The 14,579-nt window shown below is 45.2% G+C and overlaps 1 protein-coding gene across 20 annotated transcripts in view; it reads left to right on the forward strand.

The window, feature by feature from the left end:
* The window catches only part of SORBS2 (sorbin and SH3 domain containing 2), a 158,467-nt gene that overhangs the window by 128,779 nt on the left and 15,109 nt on the right, over positions 1-14,579 (forward strand). For 8 of the 20 annotated variants that reach the window (XM_028526537.2, XM_028526540.2, XM_036011748.1 and 5 more), the window contains 4 exons: positions 742-788; positions 3,555-3,669; positions 3,753-3,881; positions 5,826-6,029. In XM_028526537.2, the coding sequence (XP_028382338.1) occupies positions 742-788; positions 3,555-3,669; positions 3,753-3,881; positions 5,826-6,029 (495 nt within the window). Of the gene's footprint in view, positions 1-741; positions 789-3,554; positions 3,670-3,752; positions 3,882-5,825; positions 6,030-9,897; positions 11,149-14,579 lie in introns of those variants that run through there. The other 12 variants (XM_036011737.1, XM_036011738.1, XM_036011743.1 and 9 more) reach the window with 4 other exon arrangements.

Here is a 14,579-nt window from a genome sequence, read left to right on the forward strand (position 1 = left end):
AGAATGGCCCAGGTTGCCTAAAGCCCCCCAGACTCACAGGGAGCAAGAGTGGGATGAGGGGATGATTAGGACGGAGGGAAGAGCTCACTTATAGGTGCCCCAGTCAGATCTTCGGGCCCCAGGGTTTGGGGGAGCACACGTCCCGTCATAACGAAAAGATGAGGCGCTGGTTTACAGGGTGCCAGAGAATTCTTGAACCCTGCAGGGAATGCAAGATCACCAAGCCTGTGCGCTTGGCCACTAACCAGCCTCCCAGTGGCAACGGGGCTAGTATTTCCTTGCCGCTGTGTTCATAAGTGTTTAGAAAAGGGGATGCCGACTTCTTCCTCTCGCCAGTCCTTGTATTATGATTCAGAAGGAGCTGTGCCAATCCGCAAGACATAGATCAACGGACTCTCCACAGTTATCCCAGGAAGTGCTTTGGTTATAGCCAAAATGATACCGAGGACTGAATCCCCCATGGGTATTTCATTCCCCAGTTCTGTCACTCACCTACTTTCGTTACTAAAATGAAATAAGATCTTCAATAGATATGGTGACAATAAGCATCCATTATTGTCCTGCTGTAGCTTAAACACCTAAATGAGGGACTGATTGATTTATTCATAGCTTGCATATAGAATTTACATTATATTTTTCGTCATGCCTTGAGGTTTCACTTCTATTTAATTCACGCAAAACTGCTTTCTTGTAGGAAATCCAAATTTTAAGTTAGTGCTAATCATTTGCCTTCCTTTTTAGAAACTGCCTGCAAAAGCTGTTTATGATTTTAAGGCTCAGACATCTAAGTAAGTAAGAGAAGTTTTCATCATACGATTTAAGTTGGCTTTAAATGTTTCAGTAATACTTTAATAGACAAATATTGCAGTGGGGTGTGTTACAAATAATTCAGCAATCCACTCTAATTAAATGGTTCCCTCTGAGTTCATTGGGATGTGGGTAATTTTATTTTCATTTTGCGTTTAGTTGAGAATCATCGCGTTTTAAATTACGCTAAACATATCACAGCCCAGTGAATTCAAAAGGATAGGTTAAACAAAAGAGAAATTAGGGGTCTTTGTTTCTGGAATTTCCATGTCAAGAAGGAATTAAAAATAAAGCGCTGGGGAGTAATTAACACTTCCTGGGAGAACGTGACAACATTTATTTATCCAGCTATATCGAGGGTGGTTTGTGGGGCTGAAGACTAGAACTGAGCACGGAGATGCCGGTGGTAAAACCTCCAGGTCTCAGCACTCCGAGCTGAGAGATTCTGCGCACAGTTCTCTCCTGGGGTCTTTTCACGTTGGTGTTTTTATACTCCTGTGTCGTAATTTTTTTTACCTTTTTCCTTTAGGACCTTGTTCGTCAGATGGGCATGTGGGTGAGGAAAGTTAGTACCAAGCCCAGGAGTGAACTCGAATGGGAGCCAGTGTTGTCGATGGCCACTGTTCAAAATGGCAGGGGGCGGGGTGGGACTAACCACAGCGGGACTAGCAACTCTAGCCCTGAGCTGGGAGGGCCACGACCCTGAAAACTGTGACGTGGGACTACTGTCCTTTATCTAGGTGGCTGCAGAAGTTTACATACGAGGCCTTCACCAATAGGAAAGTCTTCTTAATCAAGAGAAAAAGAACCAGTTGTCTCTAATTTACAAGTTTGTTTTCTTTTTAAAAGCTAAGCTTCCTGCCCTCCTTTGCAGAAACAAAACAGTCCTGGCACAAAGAAAACTGCTGGATTGTAAACATGAAATGTTTTGTGTGGTTTTTTGTTTTCTGCATCAGGCATGCGCATGAAAGAGGGAAGTAGCGTGTGGGGATGTGAGGGTCTGTGAGTCTTCCTTGTCTTCAGGGTCACCGGAAATTTAACGCCCTTTCAACGTGAAGATTTTAGCACTTCTAAATGTGTAATAATTCTTTTAATATGCAATGGTTATTTCAACTGCATCTTTTTTAAGTTTTTTTTTTTTGCTTTTAAAGATTTTTTTTTTATTTTTTTATTTATTTTTAGAGAGGGAAAGGAGGGAGTGGGGGAGAGAGAGAGAGAGAGAGAGAGAGAGAGAGAGAGGGAGAGAGAGAGAGAGAGAAACATTAATGTGCGGTTGCTGGGGGTTATGGCCTGCAACCCAGGAATGTACCCTGGCTGGGAATCGAACCTGGGACACTTTGGTTCCCAGCCCGCACTCAATCTCAACTGCATCTTTTTAAAAAAGATTTTATTTATTTATTTTTAGACAGAGGGGAAGGGAGGGAGAAAGACAGGGAGAGAAACATCAATGTGTGGTTGCCTCTTGCGTGCCTCGCACTGGGGAACCTGGCCCGCAACCCAGGCATGCGCCTTGACTGGGAATCGAACCGGCAACTTTTGGTTCGTAGACCAGAGCTCAATCCACTGAGCCACACCAGCCAGGGCTCAACTGAATCAATAAGAAATATTGAGTGAATCAATAAGAAATATTTCACATGTGATATATTAAATATATATCACATCTCCATTAAATATTTCACACACAAAAATGACCCAACTTGAGATTCTGAACTAAACCACGCAGAGGATTTGGAGCGGGAAGACAGACGTGTAGGGAAGTGGGGGTCTCGGGAAAATCCATGAAGCAAGGCTCCTGACACAACTGTGGAGGCAAAACACCACCCAGACACAATCACCCGTGTGATGGAGCCGTAAAAAAACGATCAAGGGAAGGGGAGAATTGAGTCAGGGGTTGCTTGAAATGAGTAACATCTTTACAACTTGAAACTAAATACCCAACATACCTAATGTCTTAGAAAGAACCCAAATGGAAAAGCAGAGAATCTTGAAGATATTTTTATTCTTTAAAAAAGCGTAAGGAAGGCATCAAGCAATCAGTGCATGTCTTTGCATGCACCGAAATAAGTTTATCTTTGTGCCCCGCTGAAAAATAAGAGTATGAGATCTTTTCTATTTCACAAAATAAATTCTTTATCAAGATAACCTACTTAAATTCCTGCCAATCTGCTTTAAAAATACAGAAATAAAAAAGAACTTTTCTGGTGTTGGTATTTCTGTGCTAAGGTAAATGATATGTATTTTCCTTATTGTAAGCTTTAGCATGTGAAAAGGGAGCCAGAGAGAGAGAGAGCGAGAGAGAGCAAGAGAGAGCGAGAGCGAGAGCGAGAGCGAGAGAGAGAGAGAGAGAGAGAGAGAGGAGCAACTAAGTAGCTCACTAGCTCACTAGCTTCGGGAGAAAAAACATCAATACAAAATTAATCCATTCTCATGCCAAGCTTTACAGCTTCTTAGCAGTAAACTAATGACTAGATAACGATAGCCTGTCTCCACCTTTAAACTTCGTATTAATCTTCCTGTGATTTCTAGCAGACATGATGCTTATACCTGTTCTTTTTGAAACCATTTCAACAGTTACAATGCCGTAAGTGAATTTGAGACATTTGTAAGGAAAATCCTTCTCCGACTGGGCTCCACAGATTTCCTTTTTAATATAGAAAGTGTGTATCTCCCAGCCAAATGCTGGTCTAGTGATCTTAAGAATACTTGCTCTACATCGAGCAAAACCCGCCTGCACACGTGTCTTCCAGGGAGCTGTCATTTAAGAAAGGAGATACGGTCTACATCCTCAGGAAAATCGATCAGAATTGGTACGAGGGGGAGCACCTCGGGAGAGTGGGCATTTTCCCAATCTCATACGTAGAGGTGAGTCTTTGCCCTTCCTGCGCACGTGGTTGCTAAGTCCAAAGCCCTGCCGGGTCGAGACTAAAGAACTGTTTTCCTCCCAGAAACTCACACCTCCTGAAAAAGCACAGCCCGCAAGACCACCGCCCCCGGCCCAGCTTGGAGAGATCGGAGAAGCTATCGCCAAATACAATTTCAACGCGGACACAAACGTGGAGCTCTCGCTGAGAAAGGTAACCGGGCTGCTTTCTTCATGCGGGCAGCGAAAGGAAGGCGGTGTGTTTGCAGAACATTTTCATGGTTTTTGTGTTTTGCCCCTAAAGAAAGGACAAAGGCCTCCCTGGGGCTCCCTCTGTCCAGCTCAGGTCCCTGTGGGACTCAGAGCTTCTCAGAGAGACTGCCCCTCTGGTGCAGCCGGGAGGCCCCACCGAGGCCTCTCCAAGGGGGGCCTCAGCCTGAACCTCAGGGAGTGATACATGTTGCCAAAAGGAAACGCACTTCAACATACTTCAACATATTGCTGTTCTACCGCCTTATTATTCGACTTTTAAAAATGTCTAAATCAATAATACTTTTATGTTGGAACGAAGGAAAGTTCCTAAAGTCATGAAGATGCTTCCTCCCGGAGGCCTCCTGACCGACCCAGATTTCACTAGCGACCCACCCAATTCTAGCTCCTCTTCTCCACAACCAGGAGGAGAACTCTGGGTCGCTTGCTACTTCACACAGATGGGAACGATTCCGCAGACTCCTTTCGCTGCTTGCTAAGCGGTCACGTGCATCTGTTCAAGGTCACTGCGCGTGTGTCCAACCCAGACTAGATACCAGTAAACGTGCAGGGAGGCTCCAGAACCCCTCCCACCTGCTGGGGAACAGTTGGCTGGGAGCAATGAAGGGAAATCTCGAGTTCTTGTCCTGGTGCTAGACCCTCACCCCCCACTAGGAGTCCTGGTTGTGCACCATCAATTGATTCTCTTCCACCCTCCAACCTGCACCACGGCATTCTGTGAACTGTATCAGCTTATGTTTCATACCTGAAAGAGAGGCTCTGCCAATGCAATTTGTAGCTCCAGCAAAAGCCTAGCGACAGCCCCGTCTTGGTGTATTACAGAGAAAATCGGGCCACTTTTAAGGTACAGGGAGATTCACTTTGCTGTGGTACGTTCTGTACAGTGGTTGTGGGACGGTCTGTAAAAACCATCCAGCCTTTTGGCACAGAGAGAACTTCCACCCTGAGGACACCTGGCGAAGGCCTCCCTGCTCTACCCCAGTCCTGACCTCGTGTCACCTGTATGGTCCTGTCTGGCATAGCTGCCCCAACAGCCACATTATCTGCTGGATGCGGCTGCAGGGTTTTACTGTCCGGCCACATCTTGTCTATTTCTGGGCCGCATGTGGCTTTGAGTTAAAATGTAAACTGTGCTCGGTGGCTTGGCTTGGTCACTGCAGGCAGGTAGGGAGAACAGTGGCCGTGGAAAGGGCTGGCATTCCACCACCCAGGGGTTCTGCCAGAATGGTTAATGGCCACCGCGGCATGACCACCCAACACTCAGAATGGATGCTGGTGTCCCGAGGTCCTGATGCTGACCAGGCAGGTGTCAGCACTGGCCACAGGGAGGGCATCTCGAGTCTGCCGCTGCCCCAGTCCATTAGCTTCACCCTATGTTACCAGTTAGCACGTCCAGGTCAAGTAAGAAAAACGGTGTGCCATTCACCTTTACCCCCGAGGGAGGTGGGCTTCTGTGACCCATTCCAAACACTCCGCCATGGATCGCTGAATTGCTCCCTTCTGAGGCTCTCCCAACGGAGGGTCCCTCTCTGGAACCCACCAGTGATAGGATGATGATGCTAGTGCCTCCGACACACTGTACGAAACCCTTCTGCTTTGCAACATAACTTCCACAGTCATGTTACGTGGGCCCAGTATGGACATGCACAAGCCCATTCGCATCTGCCAGGCAGCCTGCGGGAAGGATGTGGCGAGTGGATGATTCAACTGAGGAGCTGTAATGTGGGGAGGGACTCTGAGGCTTCGGTCGGGTCCTCCTGACTAAATAAAACCGGGGGTATTCGCCTTCCCCAATGGAACACTATAGTCGGTTAGAAAGCATTGATAATTACATGTTTCATGTTATCTCACCTCTATTTATAATGCATTTTCCTGATATTCATTACAGGGAGATAGAGTTATTCTTCTCAAAAGAGTTGATCAAAACTGGTATGAAGGTAAAATTCCAGGAACCAACAGACAAGGCATCTTCCCTGTTTCCTATGTAGAAGTCGTCAAGAGGAATACCGGCAAAGGTGCCGAGGACTACCCCGACCCCCCCATACCCCACAGCTATTCGAGCGATAGAATCCACAGCCTAAGTTCAAACAAGGTAAGAAGACACTTAGCGCATGAGTGTAACGTTTGAGAGCTCGCAGGAAGACGTTCAACAGGCGATTGGAGGGCATTAGGTTACGACACCGTCTTTATTGCAAAGCAAAAGGTTTACATGTTATGCTTCTAAGTGTGAGTGACAAATCAAGACAATGGAATTTAATTTTTCTTACGGGTGCTGGCATAAAGGTTTAATGCTTGATTTTGAGGATTTCATTTTCGAGCTAAAATACTGAAAGAAAAAACATTAGTATCGTAAGAACTCTATATGATCTATATACACATTGAATAAATATATCTACGTTCTGAAAACTCAATTTTTTGGAAACTTGATTATTTCTAAAGCTTAATTTTAGTTACATATGCAATTTTATATAAATTATATATGTGTGTGCATATGCATCTGTAGATAAATCGATAGATCCCAAGATGGTTTGTTTCAACAATACATGGAATTAGGTTGAAAAATTCTATAAAAGTCTTGAAGTATTTAATATAGAAGGAGAAATAAAGTTTTAGGATTAAGATCTGTAAGTCAGTTTGTTCATGGGTTTGAATGGAAATGGCATTGGTCCCTAGAAGTGCTCACGTGTATTTTATCAGTTTTAACCATGTGCCGGTTATACTATCTCCTCGAGCTAGTGGCTAAAGACAATTCTCTTTCTCAGCAGCTGGTCTGAAAAAGGAACTGGCTAATTAGAAAAGGCTATTCTATTGCTTTCTTTACTGATAATGTGAACTTTTTTCTTAATTTCCTGTTAAGTTATAACGTAGTGCATTCTTCTTATGGAACAGTGGTACTTAGGGACTTCTTTCTCCTTTTCACTGATCCCCAAGTATAAAACTTTAAGTTACCAAAGGACTTAGTTCCAAAATATTGTAAGTACTTCCCAACATTTTTTAAAAAATGTATAAAGTGGCATAATTTGTTATTTTCATAAATAAGATCAAGGCGAGGGCATGGGAAAATAAACCATCTAGAGTGAGCAAAATAATATCAACATTCAGACGCGATTAAAGGGCACCGTCATTTCGTGTTGCAATGCAAGGCCGTTTCAAGGTGGCATCCGCAGCGACCCAAACTACAACTTGAAAATGAGTCTTTGAAGGATCTTACAAAAGTAAATAATCTAAGAATCTCCTACTTTAAGAAGAGCCTTTTCTTTTTTAGAAAGCTCAGGCTAGGCCTTCTATTTGTTCTGCTTCTCTTTGAAGACTGGGTTTCAGCCGCAGGGGAGTTCCTCTCGATCCTTTATCACTGGGTAACCACCACCATTCAGCTTTGTTTGATGGGTTATATGGTGTTCCAGAACCTTCTTGAGTATATGTACTTCACTACCAGAGCTTAGCATTTTGAAATCAACATTCTTCATTTAGTGGTTCCGACCGATAAATGAAAAGATAAGAAACTTCATCCATATATTTGGTTCATCCACTATTCAGTCATCTTAAATGAACTACCAGACAAATTTCAAAGCAGCCACACCTTCAAGTTAAACTTTATAAGAATAAGCATGTATCCACAAAGGCTTCTTATAACATTTAAGAAATTCACCCATAATATCCTAATTAATATTGGCAATGCAATATTTTATATCACAATGTTTTAATCTTTGTTGTGAATATAATCTCATTGGATTTTCAGATTCCTAAGTTTTTTCTTGGAATGCCAGATTGTATATTTTATAAATAGAGAAATGCACAAATTTCGTTAATAACTAATTAGTGTTTTATTCTCACTGCTGGGGAAAAATATGTTGAAAAGCTTACACCTATAATTTGAAAAATACTTCATGGCTTTATTCCACCCTGTAATCTATGCTGTGACTTGCCCAGCTTCACGGAGGAAACTTCTCAGTGATGTTAAGTGCCTTGTTTTCAGAAAAAGAATAACAGATAAAGTGCTTTTAAACGACGACTTCCAAAATACGTTACGTATCCTGTTTTCTAACTGATATTTGCAAGTAAGGGAAGGCATGTAGTAGGTAATTTCAGAATCACCCTTTGACCCACTCAAATCACATTTCGTGGCACCCTGTATTGTAGGGGCAGCTCAAATGCACATTGATCCTATTTCTGATATTCCTGCTTTAGAATCCAATTCTAACACTTCTGGAAGATAATCATATGATTTTTGTATCATAGGTGTGTTTTTGTGACATGGGTGTCCCAGGGTACTAAATTTGACTTCCAGTAGAAACAAGTCTATGGAAAAGCTAAGCGCTTTGAACCTGTTAACATACAGAGTCCGGCCCAAAGAACGCCCCTTGTGCATTACATAAAAGTCTTTTATTACAAAGTCATATGCACATAATTATGCAACATAACAGTATCACAGTCAAGCACACCGTGCGACATTTTAGGTGAAATGCTCACATTGCTGTCTGTCTCGTGCAAGACATTTACGTACCCTACCAACCACATTCAGGGGCGTCACTTCTGTGGGGCCCCGCATGTTAGCGATCATGGTGGTAACGACTCTGGGGTGGTAATAGTGGCAGGGGCAGTAATGATGATAATGGACTTGAAAGATCAGTCTTTCTCGTCCACATGATATCCCTGCCCATGAGAAAAGTGAACACGGAAAGTGACAGTCTTGCATTATTTTATATCTCACAGGCTTTCAAAATCTATTATCGTGTTCATAGCACAGAACATAATATAGGACTCTGGCCAATAAGAGAACTTCTCTAGACAACCAAGACTTCGGCCACGTGTACCTTATTAAAAATTAAACCTATACGGGACTTGCCGGGAGTGTCCCACTGTCCAGTAAGAGACCACACGTGCAGTACCACCTCATTTCAGGTGCGTCCCAAGTCTCCTGTGAGATGCTCAGGTGGGCCTTGGGACGCTCTGCCTTATTCATCCCCCCACGTGGTGGCGCGCCACCTTTCCTTGCTACAGGACACATGTCCATGACAGGACCCAGACATCCAAAGTTAAGGGCGGGGGGAGGCTCTGCACGCTGACACATGCTAAGGCCCTGGGACCGGAGTGCTCAGTGCCTGCGTGAGGTCTCCTCCCGGACACCCGGCTAGAAAGTGCACCCCCAAAACCTCCCCTAAAGACCTTTTTCTTTCCAAACCAAAATCATCCGCCTGGAAAGAACTAAAGCAAAATGTCACCCACCAGCCTCTCTCGCGGCCTCCATGGGTATGGCATGTACGGTTCGTTCCAGTCCAGAAACAACCCATACTGAACTTCGAGTGAATTTACATAACAGTTCTGTTTTGTTCAAAATACCCAGAATACAGCAATAATATTAAGGTCCACTGAAGAGTATTTTCACTTCGGAAGACGAGGCTTCATAAGCTCCGCCTCCCCAGGTTCATAAGCTCCGCCTCCCCAGGTTCATAAGCTCCGCCTCCCCAGGTTCACAGGAAACCTCGATGGCTCAGTGCTGCCGCGGGAAGCAGGAGCACTAAATATACTCAGGGCCTGAAAAGAGGCTTCACGATCGGTTTTCACTCCACATTAATATTATTCCCAAGTCCCTCCACTGCTACTAAGCCAGTACCTGGGAACCTAGTTTAAAAGAGGTAGTCTGTTGCATTCAATCTGAAGGGTTCGCCGTCTGTCCCTGTAATCTCCATGACGCCTTTATTCTGTCATTTGGCGCTTAAGACCCCTTCCAAACACCAGGAGCACTTCGTTTTCCAGATAACTTTCTAATTAACCTGCTAGTGATCTCATGTATTTAAATCCAGAAAAATATCTCCAAACCGACTCCATAGCCTAAAACAACTTTTGTATTCCCTACCATCCCTTTCCTGCATTTCTCGGTCTGTGTTTTGATGCATTATTATTATTATTTTCTTGGCTTATTTCTTTTTTTCACTTCATACCCCTTGCTCATTTCTAAGTCGGCTTCCGGTGAACCAGGCCCTCCTCTCACGCCCAGAGCTCCGCCCGGCCCGGAGAACGGAGCTCTCCAGGGGATGGCCCGGGGGTGGCCGTCCCTGACGGCCAGGAGCCCACCGGCACACCCTTTGACCCCGTCGCCACCTCCTTTTCTGGACAGCTTCTTGGAGGAATTAGAGAAGCTTGGTGCTTTAACCTTAGCAGCCGACCAAGCCACACCCGATATCCTAGAGGAGACCCCCCTGGAAATCAGAGAGGAGCCCTCAGCTCCCCTGCCACCAACTCTGCCTCCGGCATCTGCCCCTGCCAGACCGCCCTCCTCCCCACCGCCTTTTCCTGGCTCGGGTGTGACCTCGGCGACAGCACAACCCTACGAGGCAACGCCACTCCAGGGCCCCAGGAAGACGACTCCGAACAAGTGTGCGGATTTGGCAAAAATGAGAAAAGGCTTTGCAGGCCCCGAAAAGGCGCCCGAAGTCCTAGGTGACAGGTGTGTGGCCTCCGCCCACGCTAACGTGGGTCCCTTGCCCCAAACGCTGCCTGCCATTGGAGAGGAAGACGAGGAAATCTGTGAGGGGGCTATGTCAGGCACCCGAAGAGGGCCAGGAGCTCAAGAACCAGATGCCATGTGGTGGGGCCCCGGCGACCCGGAGGGGACGCCACGCCTGCACATTGAAGAGGAGGAAGAGGAGGACGAGGAGAGGAGGTGGGATGGCTTGCAGGGCACGGCAGCCTCCCTCCCAGGCCCTAGAGCCCCCGAGGAGGACAGCAGTGCAGCTCAAACAGGTCCCGAGGTATTTCAATGTCGCTTGATCCCCAAAGAGCTAACCAGTCTCATTACCACTAGCCAGTCCCGTTAATTGTATTAACCACCACCGCTCTGGAAGTTTTCAGTATAACAGGCACCACAGGAGTCGGGGGCAGAGGGGTGTATGGAAACACGCCACATTTTAATAGGATGGCCTAAATGTATGATATAATCCCATTATTTATCTACAACTACAAATTCACATTTGAAGTTTTTGTCATTTGTCTAATTTTTCAAATTTGACAATGATAGCCAATAGGTGAGCTCTTCCTGGGCGTTAGACACTACTCTAAGAACTCCACGCCTTTACTTGTCAAACAAATGGTGGGTTACATGATTATCTCCACTTTAGAGATGAGGGTATTGATACAAAATAGATTGGTCCAATTTCAGGTGATAAAACCATATACAGTAGCTCTGATATAATAGAGAGAGAAAGACAGAGAGAGGGGAGGGAGGGAGGGCGGGAGGAAGGGAAGGAAGGAAGGAAGGAGGAAGGAAGGAAGGAGGAAGAAAGGAAGGAAGGAAGGAAGGAAGGAAGGAAGGAAGGAAGGAGAGAGGAGAGGAGGGAGGGTGAATTTTAGCTCCCTGTCAACTCTTTCTGAAGAGGTGATTTTCTTCAAATTGGTGACTACTTAAAAATTAAGTTCTGCATTTTCATTAAAAAAAAACACAACTTGGGCAGGAATTTTAATCAATAAAGAGGGGTAATATCCTGACTCTTTAACCTATAAAGCTCTCTCTTAAAAATCGAAAACTTGCTATCTCAAATATGTAACCTGAACTTAAATAGAAAATATGGTTACTGGCAGAGATTGACATTATGAAACAAAAAGAATGAATGATTCATATTACGTCACTAGGCAAGTCACTTCCCCCCACGGGTCCTCTATTGAAATGTTTCTGAAAATGAAAATCATTTTTAAACCCAATAGTTTGCTCTTAAGATCTCACCAGAAACAGGTGTCAAGGCACTTGGCCCACACAGGGTCTTTCTGGGTTTAAATCATGCTCAGGGCCCAGGAGGCCTCTGGACAGTCACAAAACCCCGGGACTCGGCTGTTCCCCAACCTGGAGAGAACATGCTACCTAAATGGAGAACCCAGCCACACCCGCCTCTGTATGAACTAAACACCCCCCTTCATCACGGAGACCGTCCACGCAGTCAGTCAAGCACGGTGCTATGTCGATTACTTAAGCAACACATTTCCTCCCCGATTTAGTGTTAAGACGTGATCCGATATGGGGCCTGGTTCCCAGGAACGTCTACCTGCCTACACACCAGCGGGGTTCTGGTCTCCCCCATCCGAAAGATTACACTCACCCCACCCACCAGAAATCCTGAATGAGATCCAGAAGGGAAAGTTAGTGCTTTTAAAGCAAGAACGTGGCCTGCATGCCACTCTCCAGGATAGTCGTTAGCTTCAAAAGTATTCATATACGGGGGGTATTATCTCGAGACCAGGGAGCCTCATTCTGGACACGGGCGTAATCTCCTCTTGTCTTTCCTCGACATTTAAGCCGCCTTCACCTTCACCTTCACCTTCTTCGGGGGACGGATGGCCTGCACCTTTGCCCAGCTGTCTGCCTTCCTCCCCTCCCTCCCACCCTCCCCTGGCCTCTGTCTCTGTGCCAGTCTCCACGCTTCCCCAGCCCGCCCCATCCTACTCACCTCCTCTCCTCCCCAAATACTCCTATCAACAGGAAATAAATGCACCCAGATTAAAGGTAACTGCATCTTGCGTGTGGTTTCTTGCATGCCTTTAAATGGACTTAATTAATCAGATGCACGTTTTTAGATTTGTGCCACCTTATGAGATCTACAAAGTCATGTCCAGACTGACCGCTGTTAACACCATCGGCATGGCCTCTGTCCAGAAAGTTGAAAGCTGTATTTGCTTAGCCGCTATACCCATAGCGAGGAGAAAAACAAACTATAATTTATGTAAGAATAAAAAGTAGTCATTAGATTTTTTTTAAGTTGAGGGTCAGCAGGAGAGCCATCCCAGTCAAGGGCATCATCAGCTCTGTGCCTGTCCTTCTCTGCCGCTTCTTAGTGGGCTCGTGGCCTCCGGTGCTTCCCAGCCACCGGCAGGGCCAGCAGAGCCTGAGACAGGAGGCGCCGTGGCACTGATGGTCCTGAGGCTCGTCCTCCCACAGAACTGAAGGGAACCTGTAGGGATGTGGGACCGAGGCTTCTCTCGTAGGAGCTCACAGAGCACCCATCTCCGAGACTCGAAGGCTGACAGCTCTGCTGGTATCGAACTCCCCCCAGGAGGGTATTTTTCAGACGGAATGACTGGCCCTGGAAGGAGCCCGAATGACAATCAGAGAATGGCATCGTTCCACCATGGAAACGTTTGGCTTCTATGATCAGGATGACCCAAAATTTCCCCCTTTAGACAAATGGTGATGGACTTCAAAGAATGAGTGACCTTCCTATTCAGCCCTCGGGACTTGGAAGGGCAGGCTCCGCAGAGAGAGAGGCGGCACAGCAAAGGCCCCGGGAGAACCAGCGCCCGAGGGGAGCCAGTCGGGCGGTCTTCCGAACGCCGGTCACCCGGTCCGTGCACCGGAGCAGCCGGTCTGTGGGAGTCCTCTCACTCAGGAAAGGAAAACTGTCTGAAAAAAATGCAAGACTTGAAGACTTATTGCTCTTTGCCCTTTGAGGTTTTATCATCTTAGCTGGCAGGAAACAATTAGGACATTTTTAAGATAGTAATAATACCTTGGATAATGTCAAAGACTAAGAATGTTCCTCTTTCCTCCTCCTCTTTCTGTGGTTTTCATTTTAAGGCCAAAGTATTCATTCCTTGTCTTTCTCCACTGGTTCTCCAGCCTCTCTGCTTGGTCGAGAAAGGGGAGAGGAACTTTAGAATTGATTTTCTGCCAGTGAGAGAAATGGAGGACGCCACATTGCAATCTGTAGAACAAAACCAGGGTTTCAACGGGCTTACTGTCCTGCAAGAACCAACCTCATCCCTTATATACTTTAGGTCCCAGCCACTGGAAGAATGTTAGGAGAGAAGGAGGTATTCACACACACACACAAAAAAGAGGTTTTAAAAGAATACCTTAATAGCTACATCAAATAACCACCTCCAGGAAAACGAAGGGTTTTTTCCTCGATTTTAGCTTACATTTGAGAGCAAATGTTAATCTAAAATCCCTCACCGAGTTTTTTGAAACTTTATAAATTACTTTTCTTTTCACAAAGAGAACATAAGTTGACTGAAGTTATTTGAGCTTGTAAACATAAATACGAACTGAATCAACTACAAATTTTAAACCATTATTAAACTTTCACCCCACATCCGACACAGTAACAAACCGTGCTGACCTGAGTCCCTTAAGAAGGCATTCTAGTTCTTCCATTTCGAGGAAAGGAAAGGAACCTGGCACCCCACTCTTAATAATGTGTAAATAGGCATAATATGATATGCATGAAATCATTACAACAATCTTAACACCTACCAACCATTATTTGACTTACCCATCCTAATTTAATGTAATTGTATTCTTTTAAAGCATTTTCTGACACACTGTAAGTTTGTCACATGTGACCTAAAATTTGCCATAAAGTAAAATTTACCACCACTTTATAAGTGACAGAAGTGTACATATAAATAATGAATTTGATATATATATATCAGAATCCAGTATTTTCTCTAGCTTTTGAAGCACCTTTTCTTTAAATAATGGGTTTTTTAAAAAGATTTTATTTATTTCTAGAGAGAGAGGGAGGGAGGAAGAGAGGGAGAGAAACATCAGTGTGTGTGGTTGCTTCTCATGCGCTCCCTCCTAGGGACCTGGCCCACAACCCAGGCATGTGCCCTGACTGGGATTCAAACCTGCAACCCTTGGTTTACAGCCTGG

The sequence above is a fragment of the Phyllostomus discolor genome, chromosome 11 (genome assembly GCF_004126475.2).
Source record: "Phyllostomus discolor isolate MPI-MPIP mPhyDis1 chromosome 11, mPhyDis1.pri.v3, whole genome shotgun sequence".
NCBI classification, from domain to species: Eukaryota; Metazoa; Chordata; class Mammalia; order Chiroptera; family Phyllostomidae; genus Phyllostomus; species Phyllostomus discolor.